At 32.8% G+C, this 20623-nt stretch overlaps 4 protein-coding genes across 6 annotated transcripts; 2 read left to right on the top strand and 2 right to left on the bottom strand.

The window, feature by feature from the left end:
* Positions 1–4585: 4585 nt before the first annotated feature.
* On the bottom strand, positions 4586–15827 carry oys (lysophospholipid acyltransferase 6). Its single transcript, XM_034339707.2, has 11 exons — positions 15331–15827; positions 8625–8770; positions 7849–7926; positions 7114–7205; positions 6769–6880; positions 6423–6558; positions 6193–6340; positions 5907–6112; positions 5645–5842; positions 5412–5563; positions 4586–5322 (listed from the first exon to the last, which is right to left on the bottom strand). The coding sequence occupies exons 1-11, from the start codon at positions 15412–15414 to the stop codon at positions 5169–5171; spliced, it is 1506 nt and encodes a 501-aa protein (XP_034195598.1). The 5' UTR covers positions 15415–15827; the 3' UTR covers positions 4586–5168.
* LOC117611670 (hymenoptaecin) lies at positions 9859–11127 on the top strand. Its single transcript, XM_034339719.2, has 2 exons — positions 9859–10050; positions 10445–11127. The coding sequence occupies exons 1-2, from the start codon at positions 9961–9963 to the stop codon at positions 10802–10804; spliced, it is 450 nt and encodes a 149-aa protein (XP_034195610.1). The 5' UTR covers positions 9859–9960; the 3' UTR covers positions 10805–11127.
* A 439-nt stretch (positions 15828–16266) lies between the features above and the next one.
* Positions 16267–17332, top strand: Tim8 (translocase of inner membrane 8). 2 transcript variants are annotated; one of them, XM_076690604.1, is made up of 3 exons: positions 16267–16433; positions 16592–16717; positions 16961–17332. In XM_076690604.1, exons 2-3 carry the CDS (start codon positions 16616–16618, stop codon positions 17129–17131), a joined length of 273 nt encoding a protein of 90 aa, XP_076546719.1. In that variant the 5' UTR covers positions 16267–16433; positions 16592–16615; the 3' UTR covers positions 17132–17332. The 2 variants fall into 2 exon arrangements, with proteins under 2 accessions (XP_076546719.1, XP_034195611.1); XM_034339720.2 differs by lacking the exon at positions 16267–16433 and having other exon boundaries at positions 16464–16717.
* A 327-nt stretch (positions 17333–17659) lies between these two features.
* Positions 17660–20540, bottom strand: Ufsp2 (UFM1 specific peptidase 2). 2 transcript variants are annotated; one of them, XR_004583224.2, is made up of 11 exons: positions 20269–20540; positions 19958–20173; positions 19648–19875; positions 19411–19578; positions 19241–19334; positions 18904–19161; positions 18685–18828; positions 18477–18612; positions 18278–18398; positions 18145–18216; positions 18001–18071 (listed from the first exon to the last, which is right to left on the bottom strand). XR_004583224.2 is itself a non-coding variant. In XM_034339706.2 (10 exons), the coding sequence occupies exons 1-10, from the start codon at positions 20305–20307 to the stop codon at positions 17860–17862; spliced, it is 1749 nt and encodes a 582-aa protein (XP_034195597.1). In that variant the 5' UTR covers positions 20308–20537; the 3' UTR covers positions 17660–17859. The 2 variants fall into 2 exon arrangements, 1 of the variants encoding a protein (XP_034195597.1); XM_034339706.2 differs by having other exon boundaries at positions 17660–18071; positions 18145–18398; positions 20269–20537.
* Between the last annotated feature and the right edge of the window lie 83 nt (positions 20541–20623).

Below are 20623 nucleotides of genomic sequence, written 5' to 3' on the forward strand. Positions count from 1 at the left end.
ATCCCACAGCCTAAAAACACACACACCATATGTGGAGATTACGTCGTGCACGATATACTAACACAATGCCAGCCGCTTATTAATTATTATTCTTATGAACTAGGTCATCGTGCCCATTGCCTCTACCCATCCAAGTAGCACCTGAGCACGTGAATGAGCTTTGGCAATAAACACGGAAGGGGTTAAATCTGAAAATCCTGATCTACAAACATGATTAGTACATAAACATCTAACGGGCTAATATTTCACTATTTTAATAAAAGTGACTCGACTTTGTAAATATAAAGCTTTAATAGCAAATACTGAAAGCAATATTAAGCAACTATGACGCAAACATGGTGCACTGCTAATATCAGCTGGCAACGAAGGGTCTCACGCCTCCTAGACTTACGCCAGACGCTACATACCACCCACCCCGCCTGGACGTCGTAACGCCAGGACAGAGTGCACCCCTTCGCTAAGAGCGCTACCCGCCCGTCCAACACGTTGCATCCAACGGTGTCAGATTGACGGACGCCCATAGTATAGACAAAAGGACTACAGTTTAGAATATGGTAACATATTTTCATATGTTCTGTATTCTAAAGCTGCGCCTGCAAAGGCCTAGTAATGCATGGGTATATCTCCCAGAGATGGTGTTCACGGTCTTATGCCGCGGAATCCTTGTAACTAATTTGATTAATTAAATAATAAAAAGAATTGAGTTTAAAAACCAAAAGGATTCCCACCGAATACTAGTCAGTGCATCGTCATATTTACCCTCGCGTCGGAAATTTCTCGCAACACTAATTTAATAAAGGCAAAACTCTAATAAAAAGGAATTTAATGTCATAATTGAATTTGATATTTTATTAAAAGCAAAATGACTAATTAAAAATTCTTTACAATGAAAAAAGAATATATTGTGAAAATTAATAAAAATTTAAAACATCCTCGGGCGACTCCCTCCTCAGAGTAAATTTTCAAGAATACGCAAAATATGTTGAAATAGATCACTCTGACTTGGAAATCTACCCGTCACGAATTGTCTTCTTGCACATAAATTGTTCATTTTTTCATAAACGTTTAAATAAGTTAAACTTCTCTATTGAATGAATTAAATTTTAAAAAATTCTCAAATTATATTTGAATTTATAATGTACAAAATGTAATGAAATCAATGTAATAGCATCATTAATATGTATATCCAGTACACATATTACATAATACTATCAATATTATATTGCTTTGAACCATCGCAATAACTAAGTCAGATAGTATTTGACTTCTCTATTACAGACAAACTAAATAAAATTGTTTCGGTATTAAAATATTCTAATTCCATAGTTAAGAACATTTAAGAGCATTCATATATATTTCATAAATATCTATTGGAATATGTGGAATTGAAATGATATTAAAACGCGGAGTACAAGAAGACCTAGCCTAAACTAAATGAAATGAAACAATAAAAATGTTACTACTCATGGGTATAATCATACCCATGGTCACTATGCTTGCAAACCACGTATACAACTAGTAACCCGTGTCGATTCGGACCATTCGTCCTACGACATGATTGGGCACTAGAGGAACCATAAAACATGCGACTCACCGTTCGCAGATATACTCTTCTTCCGACAGTCAAGTAGGAGGATGGACAACACCAGGTAGGAGGCTGCCTTGTAGGGGAAGATTCATCTGTAACAAAAAAAGAAGAATTACGGTTAATTTTGCAAATTATCAATTTTTATTCTAATAAAATTATATATGAAATTGAATTTTATAAAATATTAGCAATAACAATTGAGAAGAACTCTCAATTATCAAGTGTTGAAATTGTAAATTATTCTATTTGAATTAAAATTAATTAATTACTTACACTCTTTCCTTATGGAGCAACGCCCAAGACTCCTCTTCAGTGGTGCACTGACTCTAATACCGGATATATCGAGCAATTAAAAAAAAAATTAAAAATAAAAATAAAGATATGAAATACTAGTAACGCGACCGTGAATAATTTCCGGCGAACAACTGTAGTGACCCTACTTTCACGATGAAAAAGGAAAAAGCAGAGCCGCGATACTCTAGAAAATATTTTATAATACGCAGCAAACACTGACTCTACTTTCGCGTGATTCCTAATTGTACAAACGCAACTCTATTCAGGGCCAGTTCACCCTTGAAAAAATCAAAACATTGGAAATATATTCGTACAAACACTGACTCTACCGACCGCCTTGCGCGCGGCCACAACAATTCCTGGAAAAAAAGATTAGTGGTTGGGGATGGGTAGAAATATAGAAATCAAACATTCATCTTATTGAGCGTTATGTTTAATGGAAATATACTGTTATGTGTAAATGGAAATATCAACGAACACGAATATTATTGAAGTTGAATATTGATCCAAGATTATCTCGTAATAACGAAATGTATTAAATAATTGTTGATAATTATTCCAATGAATATTACAAGGATAAAAAATCATTGTTAAATACATATAATAAACTATTTTATTAAAGCAGTGGATTTTTGTTGTTAAGATTGTAAGCATATTAAAAATTGTTGGAAATTCTATTACGTAGTAAGTTATAAATTATCTAATTCTTTTCAATAAGCAAAATCCAATAATTAAGCATGGTTAAACAGCATATGATTTAAAAACGTAATTCTATTTTAATTTAAACTTGCATCGAAAACTGGATATTATAATATAATTACTACGATTTAACAAAAATAGATTGTTTAAAATAATTAATAATTGCAGAAGAGAAGCAATCATTTGCAGTAGAATACGAATTATTTCAATTTTGTTCTAGTTTAAAACAAATGTATTAAAATACTGGACGAAATTATTTAATAAAATGAAAAATTAATTATTCTTTTTCTATGAATTGGTTAAAGAAAAAAAATGTCTCTAATCTTTTCTTTCTTGACTTTGGTAGCAAGTAATTATCAAAAATGCTTACAATTAACAACGACTCAAGAAAAGACAAGTAATAATAAATGTTAATAATTGATTAGAATAAATTAAAACAATAAATTCCAACGAAATTCTATTTCAAACCCATATCGTGGCGTCCTTTCAATATCCATCAAATATCTGTAACAAAAAAGAAATACGAATTTATGTACATAAAATGTAATCAAGAATAATAAACGATCGAATTATAATTTATGCAAAATATTTTAATAGATACAATGCTCACTTATTACTTATATGGAGGGATGCTCTCAACACGTCTTGTCACTTCGACGTTCGCGAGAGAAATGGCGAGACCCAGCGAGACCTTCCTTCCCGACAAAGACCGGTCGGCACCGCTTCGGTATTATTCGGTAATGTTCGTCCCCAGCCGAACCGAAGCCGGTAGACGAACAAATCTCGTAATATTACAATGCTCAAGAAAGAACGTTATTAAATATCAAACAGTAAATTGTGTGAAAGAATATTAAAAACGTTCACTATTGGTAAGGAAATTAACGATATAAAAGGGAAAGTAATTCAAATTCTGCTGTTCCAACCTCATTGTACAATCGCGGCAAGAGCACAAACTTTCAACTCTTGTATTTTTAAAGATAACCTCGAATTAATATCAAAAATCAGGAATCTAGACTTCTCTCCAGTTATTCTTTCTATTTTTTGTACTTTTAACACCCGAAAGACAATTTAATTTAATGTTTGAAGATAATTTAATCTTACCTGTTTCAGACACGTGCCAAACGGACGAAGCTTCGAAGAGGACTGTTGTATTTCACCCCACTCCGCGCATCACACATTTCAACAATGAATCTGATTGGTCTAAATAGGAGGACGCTATAATGGAACTACCAATCACAGGCATTGGTAGAAACTTCGAATTGCTTTGAAACTTTAACATTAAAAGAACGGAAATATTCGTTAAAAATTATCAACGCCATATTGAAATAAGGTTAAGATTATTGTTTTCACTTTAAAGCATCGAAATAATAAAAAAGGTAGAAAAATACACAAGATATTAATGGTATTTAATAAATTATCATCATAAAAGCAGAATAAATGAGAAATATGTTATTTTAATTCGTATCTGTATCGACAAAAAAAGGGTATAACTTTTCAGCTTACGCATTTCTGAAGACAATATGGAAATTATGTCAGAAGTCATGGCTCCGGTCTTCTCTTCAACTTTGTCTTCTGTTTCTTGTATTTTTGATACCTAATACACAATTTAATATAATATTTTAATACTATAGCGTCGAGACCGCTACATGAGCTGCGAATAATCACATAAAACGAATGAACTGCGCCCTACAGAGAAAATGAGGAACTAAATTTATGGTCTGTTTTACCTTTTTGACGATTTGGGTAATATAAAGACCAGACTAATATTCTTAGAGCTTCCTAAACACGTCCCTGAAATTTCTTTGCAATCTGTTCAATAAGGGCGACGTAATTTGAGAACTTGTTTCTAGGCATTGTCGGTAAAGTTTTCATCGCTTGCATCACCTTAATTATTTTTCAGTACTTCATTGGTAGATGATATAGACAGAACTAAACATCAACTTATTTTTATCTTTATTCTTTTTATTGAATTAATTCCTCGAGGATCAATAAAACTCTCAAATGTAACGTTTAATAATAAATATTGCGATTTATTTTAAATTAATAACGATATCGTTGCGCATACTCAAAGTATAAAACTGCAAAAATTACTTGTCAAGGCTTAGATTTAAAATCATAACACCCTTGTATGGAAATATAGCGGTTTGTTTAAACCATCTTTGCGATAAATACCACGACAAAGATTAAAGAAAAAAAAGTATGGAAACCATAGATGTACGTATATTGTGTGTTGCGAAAATTAAAATCTGCAGTATCACCCGATGTCAAACTGCTTGTTACTGAAAAATATTAAACAGCAAATTGTCAGTTTCTCAACAAATGCACGAAGACACTTACTTATATAAATATACAATTATTCACTCGCAATATTATAAAACAAATATTTCTTTTTCTACACGCTCGACATAGAATTTGTACCAGTAACACTTCGTAACAATAAATATTGTACCGCATATATTATATGTATATGTACTGTGCGTGTAAATAGAAAATATATACATAATATTTATATGCATATTAAAACACTCATAAAAAATATGGATCTCTTGTTATGATCATCACTTTTCGACCATGTCGAAATGAAATTTTACATAGACTTTCGCGCAGTCCCGTTAATTAATTCCTGAGAGTTTGAGTTGGATTTTGTTTCGGTTGAACTCGTCTGTGAAGGAACTTTCGGAAGACGAGGTGCGATCAGTAATATCGCTATACCCACGATATGTGGAAACATGTATAGAGATCTGGAAAAAAGAACACGCGATTATATAACATTTTCTTGTCAAACCATTCCATTGTGTAAGTCTAATTGTTTAAAACTAATTATACTTACAAATATACTTTGATACTTGGTATGAACTCCAGAAGTACAAAGCTAAACGTTATGTAGGCCATTATGATTCGCGTTGCGATGAATGAGATTGTGTCGTACAGGAACTTTTTCCCTTTCGAGCCTAAAAAGTATGGGCGAATTTTGCGACGAGCCTGTTGAGGAAACATAAAGTTATTTTTAAAGAAGAAAATAAACTGAACGTCCGACTCATTGTTATCTTGAACTATACTTACGGTACGCGATACCATAGTGATAAAAGCTCCATTGGCAAAGGTCAAATAGTAACCCGGATAGAAACCATGCCATATGGCTGAAAGAACATATGTATATATAAGCTTATTGTGTTTCACTCTCTCGTACACGACCGATCTAAGCCACCGATTTGTTCCTTTATTCCAATGCTCGATGGACATCTTCAAACTCTGCGACACCTGCAATCGCAACAATCGTGTGAACATCAATTTCCATTTATTTCAGTCATTTTTAATGACCTACCTCGAAACCAAAGATATCGACGTTAGAAGTTGCATCCCATACAGCTTTCCCTTTCTCGTTATACCCGCTGAAGCCGAGCCCGGAGTTATTGCAAATAGCGTCAGCGAATATCCAAGCATGATAATATTTAAAACGAACAAGCGTCGTCGAAATGATTAAATACCATATCTTGTAGAACACTGTCGTGCTGTACAAGAAGTCATCCTCTGTAAATGAAATAAAACATCGTCAAATGAGAAATTGACCAAGTGACATACAAAAGTAAATGCTAAATAAAGAAGCAAACCTTTCAGTCTTTGAATTGGATATGCTGGAATGAAAATCACGAACATAAGCGCACATAATAAACTCGCTAAGACCTTTTTGATTACCACCCATGTAGGGGATGGTGGGTTAACTATTACCGCGCGGTCATTGGAATTTTTGTCGTTATCCTGGAAAAGAATAAATTCAATGGTAGCAATTTTCCATGTTTTCAAACCGACTATTCGATACGCAACAAACTGAGATTCTTACTTTTGGGTCATCAAGTTTCGATGGCATACGTCCATAAATGAAATCCATGTAATCGCGATAATATATCACTGGTCCGGCCATTAGGGCTTGAAAGTGGAAGACGTAACTAAAATATTCCAAGACCATCGGCATCTTTCTGAAATCAATTGTCCGTATCATTTATAAAACAATTTGTTCGACTGATACGAAGCATTGTTGTGAAACGATGAATCTAAGTTCGCTCGCAATACGAGCAACGAATGAAAGTCATACAGGATGCAAGTGGATGATGGGCGTTGTCGCGTTGCGTATTATATAATTAATATTGTGGAATAAATGCAATGGGTTCAAGAAGACGTCAACTCACTTCACGGCTTGATGACGCTGCGTTGGCGTGAGTTCCTCTTCGGATCGCATTAAACCGTCGTGTACATTGTACACGAGGCTGGTTACTTTCTGTGTGATTACCATAAGTGGTCCTGTAATACATTTTTGTCAAGAAACTTTTTCAGTTTAACACCTTATAGAACCGACGATCGATGCTTTAGTTTGAATTTTTATCTCAAGAAAGAAATTATTCAAAGAATTATGAGCGTAGATATGTAACAGGACAAATGCAAATCAACTAAACAATACATCATTTAGAAACGAGAGAGATTGTTATAAAAAAACATAATGACACACGTGCTAGAATTAATTTGTATATACTTACCGGTGATGTCAAGAGTGTACGATCCGTAATTATATATTTGTCGATGATAATGTACACACGATAAGTAGATCAACGCTGTCGCCAGCACAAAACTGAAACACGATACAGTGATGAGTTGTTAAGTTCAAGAAACGATCATTGACCATGGTAATGAGAATGAACGTGGAAGGTTTCAGCCTTTAATTTGTCACAGTACAAGTAGCGATCTAGTAAATCCTTATTTTTACAAAATGATCATATTCTTTAGAATCCATTTTAATGATAATTTAAATCTCAGAACAATAAAGTGTAATCGTCGACAAGAAAGTTCGTATATTTTCATGTAAACAAGAAAGCAAGATTATTAAATTTTCTTTCAACACTTCTTAAGCATTCGAATGAATTTAGTACTTAACGTCTGCGATCTCCGCGACAATGTTAATGAAACAGATTTCTGAAATATATTATATTTATACACGGTAAATAAGACTCCAGGCGGTTAGTTTGTAATTTTCCCAGCACATCTTCTGTTCAGCATATGTTTGCAAATTTCTGCTTTCATCTACATTATTTCAGCATTAATTACGAAAGTATCAAACTTTACATAATTACAGTAGCTACCTTCGATATATGAACTCTTAGAATTAGTAGAAACTTTCTAATTAAACGGAGAAAACTTTCTCTTTCGACGGGTGAAAAAGCTTTCGGAGAGGACATGAATTGTTTATAACAATTAATAAACTAATTTCAACTTACTTCTGCATATTACGAGGATTTTGCGTACACATTACTATGTAACATAAGATGGGAAGGCCTGCAAGGTGTATCGCCTGTCTGAAAAGATACGATTATTTTTTGTTTAAATTAAATGCGATGGTTAAATTAGTACAGGAATTCTACCATACAGAGTGTTCATTAATTAAAACGTATTAACATTGAAATCAAATACAAAAGAAACAAGAGAATTTGCATATTTTATACGGCTGTCTTTTCGGTGTTTGCGAAAATATCGGAAAAACGCTCCGGATTCGTTCGTCGAATATTTGTATCTCACCACATTTTTTACAGTAAAAGTGCATGCAATAGAATTTAACTATTCAAACTCATATCTGGGTATTTAGTTGCGTACCCAGAAGGTATAATCAAATTTTAACAAAATAAGTTTTGATCAAATAGCTCTGTTCGAATTTAAACCTTTGTGATTTCACACATTTGACAGTAAAATAATAAAGAAATTCCTAGAAATATCGCAAATTTAATTAATTATCAAAAATATGAACATCCGAAGCACAAAGATTTTATAATAAAAAACTTTCACATTGCAATATTAAATTATTCAAACCTTGAGCCATTTGTTGTATAATAATTTCACGTTTAGATCGAGGATAATATAGAAGCACCTGTGCCGCGATCAAGTGTCTTAATAAATCTTGAACACCCTGTACTTACACGACACTCTTATGCTTAACAAAGTTACAAACCCTTCATCGACTAATTGATTGATATTTTTTTATCTATGCAGATCGATTTACCTGCCAAAGCAGAAATATCCAAGCAGCAGACCATTGACAAGACCAAACACATGTCTAGTAGTTGGTGATACTTTGGTAGGGCTAAGGAAGTTCCTTAAAATTCCAGCCAATATCAATGCCGAGAACTGTGTTACTAAAAAATTCACCTGCGCAAAGAAATACTGGTATTATAAATCTATCTCTGAAAACCACCTACGCAAATTTTCTTGCAGCGATGCTCGTTATCAGTTTCAACGCACGACTACAAACAAATCAGACGTCATTCGCATGTTATTATTTCGTTATCAGAATCAACTCATTTCCCAGTTCCACGGGGAAGAACATAATTAATCTCTTCAAACGATATAGGTATGCGTATCATATAGATTTTCTGGAAAGGTGACACAACCAAAAAGGTAAATTCAATTAAAGGTAATTCAATTATTGATGATATGATTAAATACATGAATTATTTAGCTAACTTTGAATTTATGCAAATTTTACGTCAGACATTTTCGTGCGACGAAATAGATGGAAACTAGAGAACAATAATCGAGGAGCATGGAAATTCCTGAACAATTTTGTCCTACAAGGGTTTCCCCGTTTACAAAGAACGACAGAACGTGCATTATGCTCGTATGAACTACGAAGGCCATGCATGAAAGAGAACATACTTTGTATAGGCTCTATTGTTCCTTGGCGTGGGTAATAGACCGTATTCACTGGATAAAGTGTACGCGAGGCTACCTAAACTTAATAATAATAAAAAAAAAATAACAGCAACAACAAAAAAATGATGTGAACGTTTTGCACCAATATAGTAACTTATTGTTAGTAGAATATTACGTTTTATTTGTAAATTTATTGGAACACCATGGTGATGGTTTATCGAGCGTAAAAATCTTTATTAAGAACACTACTTCCAATCGCTATAATTTTATTACAAATAACAGAAACGCTTGTAAAATTAATTATGGATGATCGTAGTCACCTTTGACATCAAATGAATTAATCTTCACAACCGAATCAAAGAACACCTCTTTAATGTATGAAAATTTAAACACGTCTATAAGATAGTTATATGCAGATTGATAACCCTCGATGACCCGTGACGAGGGAATTCCCTGCATTCGCGAGGAAGAGTGAAATGTATACAAAGACAAAACCGGATAAGAAACCGACGGTGATCCCCTGTATGAAACATCACAAAGCAAACAGGAAAAATGCGTAGAATTCGCATTTCGTATATAAGAGCAAGCTCCTACCCAATGTGGCATACAGTTCAGTCAACTTCATCCAAGAAGTTTAGAAACCTTGTGCTCGTCTCTACAAAGCAAATTAATCAAACATCATCGAAATGAAGTTCATCGCTCTCGCAGTGGCTCTTTTCTGTGCGGTAGCATACGTTACCGCTGAATTTGGGGAAGAACAATTACTAGAAACTTACGTGAGTATTTGCAATTATTTGCAATTCAATAGAAATTTCTAATCTTCTAGTATTCCTTTTCAATGTTTAACAGACAGAAGTAAAATATTTAGAGCCACTGTTTATGCAACAGTAGATAAATAATATCCATTAATATTTAGAAATTGAATATTGACATTGACTTATTTCTAGTGCATCTATTGAATTTAGTAAAAAATCATGTACGAGTTTCAAATATTTGAATCGTAAATTAGAAGTTTGCAGTCTAATTAAAATTTAATGAAGGTTCAAATTATATACACAAGTATAAACTTTCAAAACGAATAGATTAATTAACATGTAATTAACACGATACATTAAGAACTTATAAACGCAGTTGTTACATAAATACTAATTAAATCGGTATATGTTTTAGAATCCAGTTCGTTTTCGTCGCGAGGCTAATCCTCAGGGTTCAGTCGTCATCAGGGGTGAGAAACCCCTGAGTGGTCCAGATCGCCGACCATCCCTGGACATCGACTACCAACAACGGATCATTGACAGGAATGGACTAAATGCAAATGCTTATGGAGGCTTGAATGTCCGTCCAGGACAATCTGCTCAACCTCATGTAGGCCTTAATGCCGAGCGTAGGTTCAAGGATGGTTTCATCGGTGGATTCGGTCAAGTTCAACGTGGCCCTGGTGGAAGACCTTCGCCTACCTTCGGTTTAAACGGTGGATTCAGATTCAGACGCGATGTTGACGAGGTCGTGGAACAGGGAGAAGAAGAGTAAACCAATTTCCCTACAAACATCATGGAATTTTAGCATCGATTACGCTTAAAAATTAACCCTTTTTCTCTGCGACATCTTTCCATTTCTAAAGGATTACATTTTCTTAATGTAATTAACAATATTTTACCAAAGAAAATGATCTAAATTTCACCTTCAGAATTAATCACCGAAGACTATATGACTTTTATAGAGAAAGGGTTAATAACTATTTATTCTGACTATGTTTTACCTTATTTATCTTTATTGATTAACAAAGCTATACTGATCAATTATTGGCTGTTAATAAGTGTATTGTGAGTTTATTGCAATAAACGTAATTTTATATCCCATGTGATCAATTCTTTTTATACCTTTTTTCATTAATGATTCTATTGATAGCAAAGTGTTTTGAATTAATAAATGATAATAAATGATGTGTCAGAGACTTATTGAACATATGTCATGTTGAAAATTATGCGAAATTAAGGCCTCAGATGCAAACGGTCAAAGTCGAAAGATTAACAAATATTATCATTAATTAATAAACATTAATGAAACCTCGAAATAAATAAATATTTTGACCAAAAGAAATGTTCGAACAACAGAGCAAACATTTAATTTAGGGAAATACGATGTACATTGTATAAACTTGAGATTAGGATAATGATTATTCATGATTAAAAAATTTATTCAGCTTTAATTTACAATCTAACAGTTATCACATATTTACTATTTGCATACAAATAGGTACCTAATATATGGTGTGCAAATTTTCAACTTTCTTGAAATTAATTAAAGTACACTCGGATACAAAATTTAAAGAAAGAATTCATCAACTCCAGGACGATTCAATTGTCACTCCAACTCTTAATTAGAGTTTGAAGTGTTCTGTTCTCGAATGATTGAAGAGTTCTTAAGATGGAAGAATGTACCATATACTAGACCTCAAAAATAGACAAAAAATCACAATGGTATGAGGAATCTAGTTCACTTTTGCTGGTGTTCTAAGTTCTAAACAATAATTCACTTTTTCTGTTGTCTCATTTATTTTAATTGTATAATATACAGATACAAATTGTTATTTTCTACTATTAACATAATTGTAACATCACTCAAATTTGTTTGTTCCATTTTTAATTATCCAATTAAATTTAATGCATTAGTTATCTGTGACCTCCATGCTAGCTAACTTGTTACACAGATTTTCTAGCTATAACAGTTACTCGAATAACACAACGGTACCTGCAATTCTTGAATGAAAATAAATGTACACCTCAGGCAGTTATTTCATTTTTTGCTTTAATAAACAAAACAAGATGACATTAAATAGGTCAAGATTTTCAAACATCATCCAATTAGAGGTTGGCTGAAAAAAGAAACCGTTCGAGAAGGCCTACATTCGATGTTACGACGCCTTCAAAATTCTTTAAATTAGGTAATAGTTCCAAAAAGATAAACTTAAAGCAATATATCAATTTCCAGATAACGATAATGAACGATGGAAATCATTTACTGCCTTCTTTCCAACGAATCAATCAATCTACATAAGAAAATTATAGATTCTGAAATTTTGAACATTAATTTTTAATTTAACATTCCGTTGAAAAGTAAAAAGGTTGGTTAATTACTCGTGTTGATTTTCATTATTCACGAATAAATTTTTATAGTAAAAGTAAAAGAAGCCAACAGAGCTTCACGCGCATTTAATTTCTCTTGTTCTAAAAAGATAAAAAACTACTGAATCTAAACGCTTGTTGAGAATTGGAATTTGAACGATGAATATTAACTACAAGCTAATGTTACCATCACCCGTGATCAATTTACATGAGCAGTGTAATAAAATATCATTAACTTTTCGACCATAGTGAACATATGCATAAGGATTGTACAATCTTAGCAACGGAGAAAAAACAGTTCACAGAGCAATGATTTGCTTGAAAGTCAAAGAAAATTGCAAGCTGGAAAGTGGATAACTTATAATGAAATATTTAACGACTGATTGATTTAAATGACCGTTCCTAAAAAAAAAATAGAGTCAATGACGATTGTTAATTTCCGTACTGACATCACGCCACCACTCAAGATAATTTATCTAGTACCAGTGCCGATTTATTTCGTCTCGAGGGTTCAAGATGAACTGATCACGTTTGCTAACAGAGGCCAATGATCTCTAGATTCTACACTCAACAGTCCACACGTTGCGAGCATCTTTGCGAAAGCAGATGTTGCTATATATAACAAATTGTAATTCAACCGATTATGTCTATTCCTCCAAATTATTCATAAAATAATGACTTGATACAAATATAATTTTCTCTATTCGTTAACTCATAATTCAACGTTATAGATTTTAAATTTTTCTTAAATTCTATGTAGTAAATAGTGTAAAGATCAAAAGGTGTTGTAAAACGAGTTTACCCGCCGTTCACACGTTTCTCATCTGATGGATAATTAGAGGTACTGTTTAGTATAACGGGACAATACTGATCATTGTCGAGGGCTAACAATTCATTGAAACGAAGCAGAAACCTAGTCGTACCGCTCCTCGAAAATAGGACACCCATGTATTGTTACGCATTCTTCGAGTTACATTGCAACTTTAGCCACCGATACGTTCCTTAAACGGTTAGCGCCGTCGAGTCACAACCAATTCTTGATGCACCTTGATGTAAGCATTAAAATTAGCACAGTACAAAAATAAATAACGTAAGATGTAGAATTGAAAGGAAGTTTCTTTTCAATTGGAAGTATTGCAGCATAATTGGTATTGAGCGTATATATCCGTTCGCAGTACTCTAAGGGTTAAATTCAATTATTTGTCGCATTGAGAAGGAATGAATTGAAATTAGTAAGTGAGAAACGGGGACAGTAAGTTATCGACGCGTCGGGTCGTCGAGTAAATCGCTCATTTTTATGTTACTATTTCTAGATAATTGCAATTATATACAATTTTATCATAGTCTTTTGTTTATTGATGATACCCTATGACTAACGCGAGAACAGACCATTCATTTACACAAAAATATCCCACTCATACGATACGTAAATATTTTTTTTTACAAAGCTGTCTCATTTCATATTGTGAACAGAGTAAAAATAGCAATGGGTAAATTTAAATTTAAAACTGTTCTAAATATGTATACAGTCTTATGGCAAATTGTATTGGTGAAACGATAATAGTATTAACGCTTTTATCAGGCAAATTTAGATAAGATTAACCACCAAAGCAATAGTAATGTTATCAGTGACCATGATATCAACATTAATAGTACGAATTTTATTCGTTATAGTGGAATATTGGTCAATTGTACTATAAATTTAATAACTTGGAAATATTTCTCTTCAATTTGCTCCTGGCACTATGCTTTCCTATACCTGTAGGTGCCAAGGACCCGTCCGGAAAGTCGGCGACACACGGTACTTTCGGCAACGCGACATGCATTTGTTTATTGACCTACTTAATACTAATATCTCTGTAAATAATAATTAGAGAGCAATTCAGACACAGCAATTCTGAGCTATCAGCCGTCAGTCGATAGTAAACATCGTTCGTTCATACGGAAATAATTTACGTTGCATTCACCTTTCCTCAACTGTTGCATCTAATGCAGCCTATATCGTGTAGAGTCTCTCAGTCAGTGTATTCACCGGTCAATCTATTTACAGAATATACACATTTCACCGCGCTTGGCGTCTTATTACTTTCCTACATTTCTTCAACAAAATTTATGAAACTCACACTATCGTGTTTACTGTGTAACAACACCTTTGCTATACTTGTTAAACAGGACACGAACTTGATTTTATCGTGAAAGCGGAACACGTGAATAGAAATTCTATGCATCCGCGATAAGTTAAAGTGAACGTTGAAATATCTGTACGAAACGCAATATTATTCAACGCTATTTTTAATTTTCTCGTTATACCATGATAACATATCCGATACACCTTTCAATGGAAAATTATATTTTGAAACGACTTCTCGTTCAGTTTTTAACGTTCGATAATTTACGTAGGATGGTTAGAGGATTGAATTTACGCACATACAAGAATAAGACGCTATATCAGGATCAGTCTAACACAGTCTATACTGTTATACGATAGAAACGGCGTGAAAGTGATTTCAATGACAGTGTTTATGCGAATCCTACGCACGTATATCGTATGCATTACAATACCAAGAGCAGCGTTAACGAACAGTTAACCCTTCGAACAATTGAACCACCGATTGCCGTACCGTTCTACTATTTCTAAACTATGTAGATTAAAAGCCACGGATAATAGGCGCAAAATTCAGAATGTTGAGATTTCGTGAATACAGCTGATGCCGATGAGCCTTAACCTTGACAATCATTATGAGAAAACGATAGACGGTAATGAAATCAACAAGTTGAATTGCAAGGATGCATAATAAAAGAAGGGACGGCGGGTGAGATCCAGAGTAATCTAAATTCGATCGATGCGCCCTCCTTTTAAGTGATAGAGAAAGAAGTAATAATAAGGGCGGGTATCACGTGATAAAAACGAAAAAGAGATTAATTTCTCACCTGATCGATCGGCACACCGATAAGATCTGCGAGCCGCTGAAAAGTCCGGGAACCGTCGTAATAATCCTCCACGATCGCGGTCATTGTCAGCAATCATAGAATCAAATAAACACGCGCGCATACACCACCGTGACACGTTGTTATGCCTCGGAAGATTTTGTTGCGTCCCTTTTAAGACACTGATTTTACACCGTTCTCTTCCTCTCCCTTTAGGGAACAATGGTTAGAATGCGACTAATTCACGCGAATAAGACACCGATGACGCCGTCAACGAGGACAGTTCCTGAAATGCAGCGCCGCTCCGTTCCGCGCTGGTTGACTTGCCGGCACCCAGGGCCGTATCCACAAGTGGCATGATCAATTGCACGTGATGTAAACTAAAAAGATGGCCAACCTAGCTTCGAGTTTCCCCCTCTCTCTGATTATTCCCCTCATTAAGGTTGCGATTTCGATACGACATCGAGCAAGTCGATCTTCACACTCGTCGATAATTGGTAATCGTACCCGAATAATAGCGGATGTACGATGTTTAGTAAGTTTGCACATAACTGATGATGTATACCAAAATGAAGATATATAGAAATTATTCTTATTGCGTGATTGTTTATTAAAAAATTGAACTTACCAACTGTTCAACGTGGTACGGAGACCATAACCTTTTTGAGGGGAATGGAAACGGAGAAGGGGAAAACTCGACAATCTTGGTCACCTGATTCGTGTTGATCCTTGACTCTCTAACGCTACCTCAGCATCGCGAATAAATTGACTATCGCGAAATTTGTTGTAATCCTAAGCTGTAATTACTGAAATATCAACAAATATGATGAAATTTTTAATGTTTCAACTTGCATCATTCTTTCTTTCATAATAGATTCATCCCTTGTATGTTGACAATTGTAATAATTATCGTATAGCTTTATTGATTTGATCAGATTTCATTCACAAACATTGTTAATGAATTTATAATTCTTGTATCTCACTGCTAATAGATGATGTCAGGTATTACCATTATGACATCATGATAATTATAAAGAAGCTCGAAATAAATAGCTCTACAATAGCTCTATAATTTACAGTCGTATAGTAGTGTCATTTTGGAGTTGGTGAGTAAAAGTTCTTTACATAAGTTACTAGCATATCCCTTCCACCGTTCTCAGCAAACTAGTTACTATCGATAGTAAACCTGAGTAAACCACGTGCGTGCTAGCAAGATTACTGTATCATTAATCTTATGAAATATTGTTTAATTCATTATTTAAAGCTGGAAAAATAAAATACACTCAACATGTCCGATAGTAGTCTTCAAGACAGCCAGATTGCAGGAGCAGATTCTGAATTACAAGAATTTTTTCTAGCTGAAAAACAAAAAGCGCAATTCCAAGCACAGGTGAAATATTTTATGTAAAATAATTCTGAAAACAAAAGTTGTCGTTAAGCTTGTAAATCTTTCCAAACTTTAATATTAAAATTAATATATAGCGTGTTAAATACACTGTAATATATATTACATGTGATTTGTAGGTTAGTTGCGTTATGTTCTAATTCAAAACTGCTGATAATATTAGTAGCTTATAATTACTAACACTTTTAGAATCGGATTTCACAAAAGTTTCTGTCCATGTAATTTTAGATTCGTGAATTCAACGACATTTGTTGGGATAAATGTGTTGAAAAACCAGGAGTCAAATTGGACAGTCGAACAGAAACATGTTTGAGCAATTGTGTTGATAGATTTATAGATGTTTCTCTTTTAATCACAAATCGTTTTGGACAAGTTTTACAAAAAGTTTTAGAAAATTAATTTCTTAAATTATTTGCATGACTGTAATTATTTTTAATTTCATCTGTATAGTATTTGGTACATAAACAAAAAATAAAGCATATTTAATGTTCAACAAATAACAAATACAATTGTATATTTTTTTCAACAAAATTATTCTTTAAAATCTTTTATACAAAAAATTCAATTCATATTTTACATAATGTACATCTTAACTTACTAGTAGTTGTGAAATCTGTTCAATTTTTTAAATAATTATGTTGTACAGAAACATAATAGCCTATTTTACGACTGATGTTATAATAAATACATTTTGAGTATGTTATATGTGTTTTAATATAATCATACTAATTCTCTTTAATAGCTTAGCAATATATTATTTCAACTACAAGTGCATTAAAACATCACATGAATTAAAAATTAACATAAAAAACACATACCACTAAGTCAGAAACTTTCTCTAGCAAAAGCAGCTTTCTATCTGTAAATGTACTTGTAAATTTGTATAATAAAACGTAAAAGTATTAAAATATCAATATAAAAATTGGAATGAATTGACTTCCACTTAGAATTAAATGCTAATAATTTTTTAACAAAATATAATATTCAGAACTGACGTGTTCATCTTAATGTTTTTATATGTAGCACTTGTGCACTAAATTATTTTAAACTCACTATCTGACATGTATCTCTGAACACTGCCACTGTAATAGTACACAATTTTCATTGAATATTTTCGTTGAATATGATCATATGCACACTGGTCTCTGAGGCAGACACATATTATAAAATGCATCATTTTTCCAAAAATCTTTTGTCTTCCACCCACACCAACCTTTATTTATTATAGTTGGTAAATGTTCTGAACCTGTATAATGTGGGTCTAGAATTAAGAATTTTACATCTCCACTAATTTCATCATAACTGACTCCTAAAATTGTATGAGCTAAAACTCCACCACCTAAAATTTATTGAAACAAAAATGTAAGAAAACTAAATGATTATATATATCTAGGCATAAAGAAATTACTTACCAATCATTACTGGTGTACTCTGTGTCTGAAAATGATGCAGAAGGTTCACAGCTAATGCCGATACTTCTTCACCTGTAGATGCACAGAGTATTTTAACACTGATACCTAAAAGACTTTCTAGTACAAAACCTACTTCTGTGGAACCAATCCATTGTTTACTATTGACAAAATTTGAAGGTTTGTCTCCTATGTTCACTAAACATTTTTGTATTGTAGAATGAGAAGGGATTGGTATGTCAGTATAACCTTGTAATCTGCAATAATTAAAATGCTACAAAAAACATTCTTCCATAAAATCACATTTCTTTTGATTGTTTTAATACTGAAATTACCTGTACCATGAAACAATTGTTTGTAACGATCTGTATGCACATCCCCAGCCATTATCATCAAAATTGTCTTGCATGTAATGATGATATGCATATAAACCTTGCACAATACTTACTTTTCGGCTATTACTTGCCGCGTCTAATAAGAAATTAACCGTAATTTATAACAATGTAATATGATACAATACGAAATAATATGATCAACAGGTACCATGATTTTGCTGAATTGCTTCATGAGGATTTATCAATATATTTTCCGCTTGTGAATCGTAAAATTTCAGAGCATTTCCATAACGAAAATACGGTTTATCCATCTCTAATCCCAAAATTATATGTAAATCTTCACGGTATTTCACTGAAATTAATTAATTTCATGTGAAATATTTTAATTTGTATACCTAATATGATAAATTGATGTAAAAGGGCTTACTTGTTTCTTTATCAGTATAACCCTTTGGATAAACTACTGTCAGTAAATGACCAAAACCTTGAGCTTTAAAATGTAGAGGTACTGGAAGTTTGATCACTTCTGAATTTTGGAGCTGGTCTTCAAAGCACTTTTCTATTAATTTAATATTTCTACACATAGATTCAACCAATACTCCATATAAATCTGCAGGACTCATGTTAAGATTGGCCAAAGATAATGTGTCAACCAACAAATTACACTCCAAACTATTAAATGGTCCTATATGATAAATATTGTATTTTAATACATATTTAATATTTATATTAGATTAGATTATTCAACATATATATTAGATTACTTTTTATGTATTGAAGAACTGGGGCACATTTAATATTTTCCTCTGTCAGTCTATCCCCAGAAATTTTTAAAAATATATTGGCATTTACAGCATCCTGTTAAGTTTACAAAACAAATATACATTTCTGAATCAGAAGGATTGCAAAGATTATAAAGTTTGAAAAAGTTTACCACAACTCCCGTAGATCGCATAATGCCTCTTTTAATATTTTTGGATCCTTCATAATGTTCATGCATATCTAGAAGTTCTTTCAGGGATGTATCTTTTATACCATTATCATTATTGGAAAGAAAAGTATTGTTTGATGGAAACTGAATTCCTATTTTTCCTGATGCAATCTGTTAAGAATCATTTCATTATACAACATATCAATTATTAAGACTTTCAATAAAGTATAAGAATCTTACATTTCTTCTTATTTCTTCCAATACTTCTGTTACATTACCATTTTGCACGATCAAAGGCAAGCTTCCTTTTAATCTAATGTATGTGAATTCTTGATAGATATCATTTTCATTAATAACATTTACATCATCAACAGTTTCAAGTTTCTGGTGAATATAAAAATATGCTTCTACCTTTAAACTATCATGAGTGTATTTCAAAAATAGGGGGTTATCTGTGATATCTATATCCTAAATAATTTCATTATGTAAATATGGTCATTGTTATAACTACATAACATATTTAAACATTTAATATCGTTTATTGCCTTACTTGAAATGAATCAGGCATTTTTTCTTCACACTGACCAACATGTAAGATCCCACAGAGGTATACCTCTGCTGGCATATGTAATTGTAATGTTGTATGATTTATATTAACTTCAGTGTTGTTTAATACATTTATACTAAATGTTAAGACCGTTAACGTATTATTGTACATAACACCATACAGATGACCAGTTACCCCATCGTTTATACTTTTCAATCGCTGAAAAGAAATTGTAAATTTTTAAGGGTATCATCATTTTCAACATATTTCACATAGTTTCTACGCAACAGAAGTTGAAATATATTCGTAATTACCTCTATAACGTTGGATAAAATTTGCAATTGCGGTGCCATTTCAGCAATCAAATTACGAACTTGTTTTCTACATAAAATTATCGCAAATTAGGTGTGCGCTATTTCCATATGGCAAGGTTTAATTCAAAAGGTACATTAAAATAAAGTTATTGAAACAAAAGTATATGGAACGGTACTAAATATCAGCAACTAAATAAATGTATGTATACACAATTGTTACGTATAAACATATATATACAGAATATAATTTAACTGTATCCGAGTTCATTTAAATAGAAAGAAAGTGTGTCATTCGTCGCTGAACATTACAAACAGGTAATATTACTAGGGGCTTCAGTCAATTTTTGAACACACC

Source organism: Osmia lignaria, chromosome 10, assembly GCF_051020975.1.
Source record: "Osmia lignaria lignaria isolate PbOS001 chromosome 10, iyOsmLign1, whole genome shotgun sequence".
NCBI classification, from domain to species: domain Eukaryota; kingdom Metazoa; phylum Arthropoda; class Insecta; order Hymenoptera; family Megachilidae; genus Osmia; species Osmia lignaria.

Excerpts from the sequence above, each read along its gene's own strand:
- oys (XM_034339707.2), bottom strand. The coding sequence starts at position 15,414 with ATGACCGCGATCGTGGAGGATTATTACGACGGTTCCCGGACTTTTCAG. Across the intron at positions 6,341-6,422 it reads CGAAACTTGATGACCCAAAA|GATAACGACAAAAATTCCAA; the intron begins GTAAGAATCTCA and ends ATTCTTTTCCAG. Across the intron at positions 6,113-6,192 it reads TCCAATTCAAAGACTGAAAG|AGGATGACTTCTTGTACAGC; the intron begins GTTTGCTTCTTT and ends TTTCATTTACAG.
- Tim8 (XM_076690604.1), top strand. The coding sequence starts at position 16,616 with ATGTCCGATAGTAGTCTTCAAGACAGCCAGATTGCAGGAGCAGATTCT. Across the intron at positions 16,718-16,960 it reads AAGCGCAATTCCAAGCACAG|ATTCGTGAATTCAACGACAT; the intron begins GTGAAATATTTT and ends ATGTAATTTTAG.
- Ufsp2 (XM_034339706.2), bottom strand. The coding sequence starts at position 20,307 with ATGGCACCGCAATTGCAAATTTTATCCAACGTTATAGAG. Across the intron at positions 19,876-19,957 it reads AAATGCCTGATTCATTTCAA|GATATAGATATCACAGATAA; the intron begins GTAAGGCAATAA and ends GAAATTATTTAG. Across the intron at positions 19,335-19,410 it reads TGCGATCTACGGGAGTTGTG|GATGCTGTAAATGCCAATAT; the intron begins GTAAACTTTTTC and ends TAAACTTAACAG.
- LOC117611670 (XM_034339719.2), top strand. The coding sequence starts at position 9,961 with ATGAAGTTCATCGCTCTCGCAGTGGCTCTTTTCTGTGCGGTAGCATAC. Across the intron at positions 10,051-10,444 it reads AACAATTACTAGAAACTTAC|AATCCAGTTCGTTTTCGTCG; the intron begins GTGAGTATTTGC and ends TATATGTTTTAG.